This window comes from Thamnophis sirtalis, unplaced genomic scaffold (assembly GCF_051295495.1).
Source record: "Thamnophis sirtalis isolate CommonGarterSnake01/CBP01778 unplaced genomic scaffold, rThaSir2_p1.2 scaffold_1, whole genome shotgun sequence".
Lineage (NCBI taxonomy): Eukaryota > Metazoa > Chordata > Lepidosauria > Squamata > Natricidae > Thamnophis > Thamnophis sirtalis.
Window position 1 is genome coordinate 65,942,307 of NW_028261381.1, and position 10,857 is coordinate 65,953,163.

At 38.2% G+C, this 10,857-nt stretch overlaps 2 protein-coding genes and 1 non-coding gene across 3 annotated transcripts; all 3 read right to left on the reverse strand.

Moving 5' to 3' along the window:
• Nucleotides 1-781: 781 nt before the first annotated feature.
• LOC148049481 (U6 spliceosomal RNA) lies at nucleotides 782-884 on the reverse strand. The gene has a single exon (XR_015695322.1). It is a non-coding gene; the product is annotated as a U6 spliceosomal RNA (small nuclear RNA).
• Nucleotides 885-1,311: 427 nt separating this feature from the next.
• Nucleotides 1,312-2,235, reverse strand: LOC106541482 (olfactory receptor 10W1-like). The gene has a single exon (XM_014056952.2). It carries the CDS (start codon nucleotides 2,233-2,235, stop codon nucleotides 1,312-1,314), a length of 924 nt encoding a protein of 307 aa, XP_013912427.2.
• Nucleotides 2,236-8,637: 6,402 nt separating this feature from the next.
• LOC106548492 (olfactory receptor 10Q1-like) lies at nucleotides 8,638-9,597 on the reverse strand. Its single transcript, XM_087703857.1, has one exon. The coding sequence runs from the start codon at nucleotides 9,595-9,597 to the stop codon at nucleotides 8,638-8,640; it is 960 nt and encodes a 319-aa protein (XP_087559983.1).
• Between the last annotated feature and the right edge of the window lie 1,260 nt (nucleotides 9,598-10,857).

Sequence of the window (10,857 nt, forward strand, 5' to 3'; positions counted from 1 at the left end):
TTCACAGATGCTGCTAATGGAATCTATTATCAGCTGCATTCCTGTAGGATTTGCCCCCTGCCTCACTTCAAGGAAGGTTGGCGCATGTTATGTTATGCTATGCTACAGTATTTTATGTTTTATGTTATGTTATGTTTTATGCTGCTTTATGTTGTGTTGTTTTGTGTTGTGTGGTATGTTGTGATTTAGTACATTTATATGCCATCCATCTCATTTAGTGGCAGCTTTGGGCAGCTTACAAGTATTAAAAGTAGTAAACATTAAAAGAAATAAAGAATAAATGACACAATAGTAATATAACATTAAAAGATGAAGGGAGAAGGGAGCACAGGGAGAGGTGGGAGGTGTTCTAATCTAATAGCCACCTCCAGAGTAATACCACCACCACCCCCACATTGGGGCTACAGGCCAACTGGCAGAGCCAGGCCTTTACAGAAGTCTGGAGGGTCACTAAGGAGCTCACCTTGGGGTGGCTGGGGGTGTAAGATGTTCCAAAGGGCAGGAGCAATGGCAGAGAAGAAACTCCTTGACTGATGGACCCACAGCATGCCCTTTCTGCTGGCATGGGTGAGGCGGGCCAGTATCATTGTTTTTTTTTTAATGCTTCCTTATTCTCCTTTACAAATCCTCCAACCAGTTTGGTTTCATCTAAGCCAGTGTTTCTCAACCTTGGCGACTTTAAGTCCTGTGGACTTCAACTCCCAGAATTCCCCAGCCAGCTATGCTGGCTGGGGGATTCTGGGAGTTGAAGTCCATAGGACTTAAAGTCACCAAGGTTGAGAAACACTGATCTAAGCACTCAGCCGTGACATCATTGCACAGGGGCCATGCTAATCTTCTCTGTATCGTTCCAATTTTAGTATATGTGCTGCCGAAGCGAGCTGAGAAAATAATTAAAGAGCCGTTGGGAATAGTGGTCATAAAAGAAAATCAGAGGACAAGGAAGGAGCTGCATTACGGTTGTGGAATGGGACAACTCGCCACAGCCAACTCGCTATGGACAACTCACCCTGGACAACGTGCCACGGAACAATTTAACAATTCAATTTAATTATTTAAAATAAATTTAAAAATATTTTAATTTTTGTCATTTACATTTCATTCTCTCCCTCCTTTTACATCCTTTCTTTAATGCTTCTGTTCCACCATTCCTTTGATATTAGTGGCCCGCAGCGAGTTGGCTATGATAAGTTGGCCAGGGTGAACTGACCGTGGCAAGTTGGTTGTGATGCAGGGTTTTAAGAGTCTTTAAGGATGTACATTCTAAAAGACATTAGGCAGTTAGTGGGATAATTAATCCTTCTGAAGAATTCAGTGGCTGAGGACTTTCTTCAGGGCTACCTTCATCTCTTTGTTCCTTAGACTGTAGATTATGGGGTTGAGTAACGGTGTGCCCAGAGTATAGACCATGGAAAGTAGCTGGTCTTGCTTTGGAGAGAAGCTGGTGTTTGGACGCAAATACATAAAGCTGCAGCAACCATATTGGATGGCCACCACAGCTAGGTGGGAAGAGCAAGTAGATATAGTCTTTTGACGAGCATTGGCTGAGTGGATCTGCAGCACTTCAATGGTGATGAAAAGATAAGAGATACAGATCAATATGAAAGGCACTGCAATGGCCATTACCCCTGAAAACAATATCCCGACTTCACTAAGTTCTGTCTTGTTACTTATGAGCTGGTATACAGGGGGCACATCACAGAAGAAGTGTTCAATTCCAAGCTCAGCACAGAAGGAGAGGTGAAAGACCATCCATACCAGCATCAGGGAAAGCAGGAAAGCAACAATCAATGACACAACTACTAGGTGAATGCATAGCTGATGACTCATGATGAAGATGTATCTCAAAGGCTTGCAAATAGCCACATACCGGTCAAAGGCCATGATAGCCAGCAAGAAGCAATCAGCACTGCCTAGTCCAATGAAAAGAAACATCTGAGCACAGCAGCTCCTAAAACTGATGAACTTCTTCTTCTGCAAGCTGGTCACCAAGATCTGTGGGACCACGGTTGCTGTGTAGCAGAGTTCAATCACAGAGAGAGCGCCCAAAAAGAAATACATAGGGATGTGCAGGGGAGGGTTCTTCCAGATAGCTAATACAATCAGTGTGTTACCTGTGATTATGATTGCATAAACTGTGCCAATGCCCAAGAAAAGCAAAGACTGATACTGTGGTTGAGGGGGAAAAGCCAAAAATATAAAATCCAGCATTGCCGTACAGTTCTCCTGAAGCATCCAGAATGATTGCTCCTATCCTAAAAGTAATTCAAATAGAAAATAAGCAAATCCGTGATCAAGCCAGTATATAAAGGTACATTTTACCTGAAATAAACGGAGCCTTTGATATGACAAAAGGGTAAAATTAATGTGTGATTCTCTAATGTTCGACTGAAGTTTCTATGAATCCCCCTCACTGGGCAGGAAAATGATGGGTTAGAGAGAATTAGAATTCAACAACCTCTGGAGGATCACATTACTAGTCCTTGCACTAAATAAAGGGGGGAAATATACAAGAGGGCTCCCAAACTATAGAAATTCACACCAGACTAAAATAATGTTCTTCATATTCTTTTATTTGTATGGTGCAAATATATCCTTCTGTTTTGGAAGTTTAATTGACACACCTATACATGGTCATCTTATGATTCTGTGTCTAACTGTTGTGTTTACTGAAATACTTTTTTTAAAAAAAATATTTGTTTTATTTGTATTATTTTCCATTTCCATCAAACACTGTGTGATCTGGGTATAGTTGTTTGAACAGTCATTATCCACATATTTGTTGTTATATTCATCGCAATAATATTAATAATATAACTATATAATAGTATAATAGCAAAGATAACTTCATCCCCTTTACATTTTCTCCACATTAACATTTCCTCTTTTTATATCTCCTCCTTTCTAACTTCTGTTTCCCATGTCTAACCATTGATAAAATACATCCCACATAAAAAATTCAGTCTCTATTTATCCTTAATAATAAGTATCAGCCTGTTCATTTCTGCACATTCTAATATTTTCTTAATTGCTTGCTCATCTGATGGAATCTCATCATTTTTTCATTGTTATACAAATACAATTCTGGCTGCAGTTATTATATGTAAAACCAGATAAGTAGACTTTTTATCATATTTTTCCAGAAGGATGCCCAACAAAAAACGTCTCTGATTTCAATTCTATATGCAGCTTTATCATTTTTTCCAACTAAGTATGTATTTTTGTCCAATATTTTTAGCTTTTGGGCAAGTCCACCACATATGATGTTTACTGAAATTCTTGATTGCTGCTATTACAGTTCATGCAATAGCATGAATAAATATTCATAATCCAAAGAATAAGCTGTACAGAATCACAGAATATTGTTTCATGTGAGTATTTCTATAACAGTGTTGTTTTGTAATTTTTGAATATCTGCTTTTTGAACTTTTGAAAAAACAGGGCAAGAAACTGATTTTTCAACTGGAAAAATGTTACCTCCTGCCACAGACCTCGAAGGTGCAAATTTATTTATTTTTAAAAAAAAATCATGATCCCAGAAGAAATTCTGTATTAAATAATTTACAGGACTAAGATATGTTTGAGATGCTATGGCAACAAAAAACAAAGCAGGAAAAAAAGTTTAAGGTTTTCCATCCTTTAGAAAAAGAATCTGGTGAGCCAGCCTATAGTTTATTTTTCATAAAATATTATATATAATTTTAGTATATAAATATATGCATAGATTGTTAATTAATGTGATAAAACTAATGTCCTTTTAATTTTGATTTTTCAGTTTGGAAAGTTCACATGTCAAAAGGAGGGAATGGGATGAAATGCTACAGTTTTTCTTATCCACAGCATAAACATAGAAAGGACTGAGTCAAGCTATGGAGAATTGGAAGTAGGGGGAAGTTGAATATGGTTTGCGTTCTTTGTACTATTTCAGAATTGGTTCTAGGGTTTTGTGTTCTTACATAATCAATTGTATTCAGCAACTTGGCAAAATTATTTCTGAGTCAGCTCTGATTTACTTGGAATAGCCCAAAAATGATTATTTCCATTTTCAGGGGTGAAGTTTAGCAATTCTGAAGAACTTTTGACTCACCCTGGTTTCAGATCCTGACTTGATATATAGCATTCTATTCAGAAGTCCTTCATTTCAACTGTTCCATTCTGATTTTTGACTATGGCCAGAAAAATGAATACCATTCTGCAATTCCACTTTAAAACGCAGGTGGAATGATAGGCAGTGAGTCATCTTGCACAAGTTGGAATATAGGATTCCATTATCAGTAATTCATTACTTTTTCACTGTTTCACTTCATTTAGTCATTGAATTGGAGGCCAAAGGACCATCATACTACTCTACTGCTTTATCTTCATGCATAGTCTCCGAACTCAATTCAAGGTGTTGGTCATTACCTTTAAAGCCCTACATGGCTCAGGACCAGTGTATTTGCGAGACTGCCTATTGCCACATACCTCCCAATGGCCGATAAGATCCCACAGGGTGGGCCTCCTTAGGATGCCGTCAGCCGGACAGTGTCGGCTGGCGGGGCCTCGGAGGAGAGCCTTCTCTGTGGCTGCTCCGACCCTGTGGAATCAGCTACCCCCAGAGGTCTGGACCTCACCCATCCTCATGGCCTTCAGAAAAGCTGTTAAAACCTGGCTGTTCTGGCAGGCCTGGGGCTGTTGAACTTATTATGTAGGGTCCAGCCCCGATCAGAACGTATGCGTGTTGGGGAATTTTAAAATTATTTTTATTTTATTTTGCTTTCTTTTCTTGTTCTTTGTAAGCTGCCCGGAGTCCTCGGGATTGGGCGGCCTATAAATCTAATAAATTGAATTGAATTGAATAGTCGTTTTGGAAAAATCTTCACAAGCTGATAAACATATCAGTACTTCAGCACCTGTCATATGTTGTGAACCATCAAGCAAATACTTCTTTGGAACAAAGTGATGACCTGACCTCTTAGTTCTAATTAGATGTCCCATTAAAGCATAAATAGTATTTGGCAGTAAATATAAGCATACCCCCCCCCCCCGAAACATAGATACACAATTAGGTGATGAAAATCCTTTTCAAAGAGATGTGCAAGACAGGAAATTTCCACACCTGAATTCATAAAATTTCTTTGCTATCTTTTCCCATTTGTCTAGAATCACAACTTAAAAGTTTAGATTCTATCTCAATTAAATTATGCAGAATGAATGCAATGAAAAAGGAGTAAGTGGTAGAAGTGTAATCTGCAGCTTCTCCAAAGTTTCTCTTTTCCTCCTTTGTGCAATTATGAAAAATAATTTGGAGGGGAATCCTGTAAGTACAGGAGAACCACAAGGAGGGAACAAGTTTAAAATCAAAATAGCAGGTCAAAAAAGTGTATCCATAAAAGTTAGATCCATAAAATTTTCTTTGTTCTAGTCTAGACCATAGAAACCTTACACCACAAGTAATGTATTAATTTAAATTACCACAAAATTCAATATTGGTATCAGTAATAAGAACCAAAAAGCAGAATATACTCTACAGCAAGTACAGGAGAATAACAATAATTCACCTGACATTTTAAAATTATGAAAACATTTTTAGAAAGTATTTTATTCGGTTTTGAAAGTTCTACTGTTTATCTTGGAGAACATTAAAAAAAAATACAGCACATCATCAGTGGAAAAAACCTTCTCCTAGATTGCAGTTGCCATTGTTGAGTAGGACCACTCATGAAGGACTTTATATATAGTACAAGGATAGTCTTTCCAGTATCTCAGATAAGTCACCAGCCCTTATGATTCTCGGTTCTCCATTCTTTTTCCTCAAAGCTGATTTTTGTTTAAAAAAGAAATTGCTGTTAATGCTGTATTCTGGTTACTTGTTTGTCATATGTTTGTACGTAGTCATTTGTGCAAGAGTTAACGAAGCCTGCTTTTTTGCTAGATAGTGATTTTTTTAAAAACAATACTTCCCCTCTGTATCCTAAGAAAATAATGTCATTGGATGTTTTCGTAATACGGGCATCTGGCGTTCAATAGAATTGTGGCGGTGATAATGAATCCATGTTTTCTATTTAAGATCATAATGTATTGATTAGCACTTGGAAAATGGGAAAACTAATTCATCTTGACATATAATTTCCAAATAACTACTGTATTGATAATTATGTTTGCTTCAAAGGTATTAGATATACATGAAAATCTAGCAAAGGTGAATAGAAGGGTAACTTTCACCCTGGTTTGTATTCTCATATCTTAGGCCATCTTACCATGCAAATGGCGATGACATTGAACTTAAGACATGAGAGTCACCTCAGACAGCAAGATGGGTGGCATATAAATTTAATATGTAAATAACAAATAAATACAAAATTAGAAAACAGAAGAATAGGGAATGGTGCAAAACGAGAAACTTACCAAGAATGATTAGTGGCAGCTTCACTGTTCTTGTTCTGATTTCTGTCTGTATTTGAACTGCGAAAAAGAGGAATGGAAGTTTTCCTCAAAAAAGAGCTGCATAGATAGGTTAAAACAGCCAAGGTCTTACTCCCTTGCTGAAGAAAGTGAACCTGCTTGAGAATAGGTGTGTTCCCTGCCTGTGAAGTGCTATCAATCTCTGGACACATTAGCCAGACTTTTCTGTCTTGTTCTTTGTGGAATCCCTAGGGTGCAGTTTCTTACTCCAGATGATTTATGATATGTGGCCCAGCTCATACACCTCCATGGCATATTTACAGATACTTCTCAGGGTGGTTGTATACTAGTTAGATTACTAGTACCAGGTAATATCTGCACCTGATGCAATTTTGCTAATTATGTTCTTCACATGTAACTGGGTCTTAAATTCAATGTAGAGTCTATTCTGGGAGGAATTTATACATCTTTTACAGCTATAATTAAGTACAGCTATAATTGGGTAATTGTGGGTCTTAAACATTATTCTTTATTTGCAAGACAAGAAAAAATGACAAATTGGACTCTGAAGAGCATGCCTGATCAAGGAAACCTTTCTTTTAATAAAATTAGTATTCATTTCTGAAAGTATGTAATGCATGGCCCTCATTCTGAGAAGGCCTATCAACAAATATGTCTTTGTTCTTTTCTCTTTATAAATATGGGTGGTCTGTGTGGTTTTTACATTTTATATGTTTTTATGGAGTTTTCAATTTTGTACACTGCCAAGAATCTATTATAAATTTGAATAAAAAATATGGGTGATGGGACATTTCCCTCCAATGTTTTTCATTTTCCTTGATTTGATTATTGTTTTCGCCTGATTCTTTATCTGGTGCTGATCATTTCCTATCTAAAGGTGGGCTGTTGTAGTCTTTTCATTTCCTCCTAGGTTTTGAATGGTGTTTAATGTTCAACACTGAGCTATATATATTCTCTTCTGTTGGAGATTTTTCTAATAATAATTTGATACCTTCTTTAACCCGGTACCCTATGTGATTGCCTAATTTGCTTATGCTTCGAGCAGTAATATATTAATTATTAAATTATTAAACGTGGTTAATAATATTAATATTAACAGCAATAATAAACACTACCGTTGGCTACAGATATGGAAATTCATTTCTTTCTAGTACAGATGGGGTCAGGACCAGTGGTGGGATTCACATAGTTTAACAACCGGTTCTCTGCCCTAATGACCAGCTGGGTAGGTGGGGCTCAGTGGTCATGTGCTCAAGTGAGGGTGGCCAACTGAATATCACTCAGGTCGATGGGCACTTCGCCTTAGCTGTGACAATGAAATAAGGGTTAACCGAAGAGGCAGTTTCTGTAATCAGGGCAATAAAGATTAAGCTAGAAACAACATCAGAATGTTTCCTTTCTGCCTTCCTTACAGGATTAGCCTTGTAAAGTGGTAAAAAACAAAAGGAGATTTCTTCCAACAACTGGTTCTCTGAACTGCTTAGAAAGTTAACAACCAGTTCTTCCGAATAGGCACAAGCTGTCTGAATCCCACCACTGGTCAGGACTGTCTCAAAGAATGCTGGAATATGACTTTTGTTTTGGTGTCTTGTGTAAGATCATTCCTCAACCTGATATCCATTATAAAAAGATCTCTGGCTAACACATATCTATTAGATATCTATAAGGTAAAGGTAAAGGTTCCCCTCATATATATGTGCTAGTCATTCTGGACTCTAGGGGGCGGTGCTCATTTCTGTTTCAAAGTTGAAGAGCCAGCACTGTCCGAAGACATCTCTGTGGTCATGTGGCCAGCATGACTAAACACCGAAGGTGCACAAAACGCTGTTACTTTCCTATCAAAGTGGTCCCTATTTTTCTAGTTGCATTTTTACATATTTTCAAATTGCTAGGTTGGCAGAAGCTGGGACAAGCAATGGGAGCTCACTCCATTACGCGGCACTAGGGATTCAAACACCGAACTGCTGACATTTCTGATCGACAAGCTCTGCGTCTTAGCCACTGAGCCACCGTGTCCCTCTCATTAGATATCTATACCATAGTGTACTTAATTAAGCAGATAAGAAGTAGAGAACCAGTGACAACCCAGAATGCCAGATAACATAAACAACATTAAGAGATGCTGGGAGATGTTCAACAATTACTTGAAGGGTTTAAAGTTAGTTCCTTCTGTGATAATGTTAATCCAAAACTGACTTAGAGGGTATAATAATGTTATAGATAAATTGAGACTCAAGTCTGAGATGTAACCATTTTGTTCAAGACCTTCCTTAAAGCCTGCTTGATATCTTTGTTCCTAAGGGTGTATATCAAGGGGTTCAGGAGGGGAGTGACAAAGGTATATATAAGAGCTAATTTTCTATCCTCATCTTCTGAAGCGCTGGACTTGGGACGCAGATAGACAAGGCTGCAGACTCCGTACTGTAGGATCACAACTGTCAGGTGGGAGGAGCAGGTGGAGAAGGCCTGGTGTCGCCCAGATGTGGACTTAATGCGGAGAATGGCAGCCACAATATAGACATACGAGATGCATATCAGAAGAAAGGGAATTGTTAAAACCACGATGCCAACACCGTACAGCACAGTTTGGTGAATTTGGGTATCAGCACATGCCAGCTGTAGCACAGGTGGTACGTCACATAGGAAATGATTGATCTTGGGTTGGTAACCGCAAAAAGGCAAGTTGAAAATCAAGACGGTTAGCTGCAGACACAGCACTATGGCAAGGATCAGGGAGCCAATCACTAGCCACATACATACCTGCCAGGTCATGATGAGGGTGTAGCGAAGTGGGTGGCAGATGGCTACGTAGCGATCATACGCCATGACAGCCAACATAAAACAGTCAGTGCTGCCTAGGGATGTAAAGAAGAACATCTGGATGGCACAGTTCACCAATGGGATTGTTCTGTGGAAATCAGAAATGCTAGCAAGCATTTGAGGTACTACCACAGTGGTATAACAAATTTCCAGAAAAGATAGGCTGGCCAGGAAGAAATACATTGGGGTGTGCAAGGAACGGAGAGTATAGATAATCCAAAGGATAGAGATATTACCAAAAAGAATTATGAGATAGAGCAAAAGAAAGAATGTGAAGATGAGATATTGTATCTCAGGATCAGTGGAAAATGTCTGGAAGAGGAACTCATAGGCAATGGATTGATTATCCCAGTTTGTAATTGTCAGATACATCTCTATCACTGCAAAAAAGAAAAAGAAAAAAACCTTAAATAATTATGTACAGTATATTTCTATAAGTTTCAGAGTCAAAAACCTGTGGGTTGTATGATATTGAGTTCTGATACGTGAAATCTCAATGGTTAATCCTAGGTTTTTTTATTTCCCTGCATCTCACAATTAGGCTCGGCCCAAGCAAATTCTAACACTTCCAGGGTATTATTTTAGATGTATTACAATAGTAATGGTCCAAAACTGACCAAGTAGATACAAAAACTGATATTTACGGAACTTCCGTTATCAATGGGATATAAGCACTTCACCCTTGCCCCTACTATATCAGGAGAGGGCAACCTTTGAAAACAAGGAACTACATTAAAAGGCAAGAGATGAGTCCAGGTCCCAGAGAAGATTGAGATTAGACTTTGGTTTAAATTCAGTTGTGTGACTTTCCAATCTCCCAATAGAACACAGAGAGAAATATATTTTCAGTTGCTCTGATGTAAGAAGGTTAAGACCTATGAAAACAAGGGGTTGAAGAGTTGAAGTTGATTGAGATTATTTAATAAAACAGCTGGCATTCCTGTACCTGTATAGCTCTCATAAGACTTACCGCCATCAAAGAACCAGGTTCTACTGATGCTCTTAGTATAATACTTGCTTGTCTTCCCCCCAAAAATTGCTTTCTCACTTCCAGTTTCCAGCTTTCACCCATTGCAGTATTGCCCACTTTCAACCTGTGGGCAAGGAAACAAAGTGGGGAAAATGAGAAGGCATCCCTCTGCATAAATATTTGGAGTGTAGGAAAAGGCCCAGAATGCCAAATGCAAATAGTAGGGCAATACATTAGTAGCATTCTTCTGGAACCAGCAACATTCATGAATTAAGTCATTATATAATGACAGCTGGTTTTAGTGGGAGGGGGAAGGGAAATTGCTGGGGGGTGTATACTGGAATGGATTGGCCTTAAGGCCACAGTTTTATTCACTTTTTTTGAAAGACAGTTTCACTGAATAGAGAGAGTTACTTTTCTTACAAAACGTTAGGATTAGAATATCAACAAATATAGAAGTCTACTATGGTTTGTCTATTTCTGTCATTAAATGGTTTACTTTATCTGCTATTTATCTGCTATTCTTTGAATAAACCTTAAGGCTACTTTCATATTTAACAGTGCTCATACAGCACAAAAATAAAGTCTCCTTTGAATAGAGCCCAGGTCCAGGTAATTTCATGGAAGTCATTTTCTCAGCAAGGGAGTAAAAGTGGTTTGCC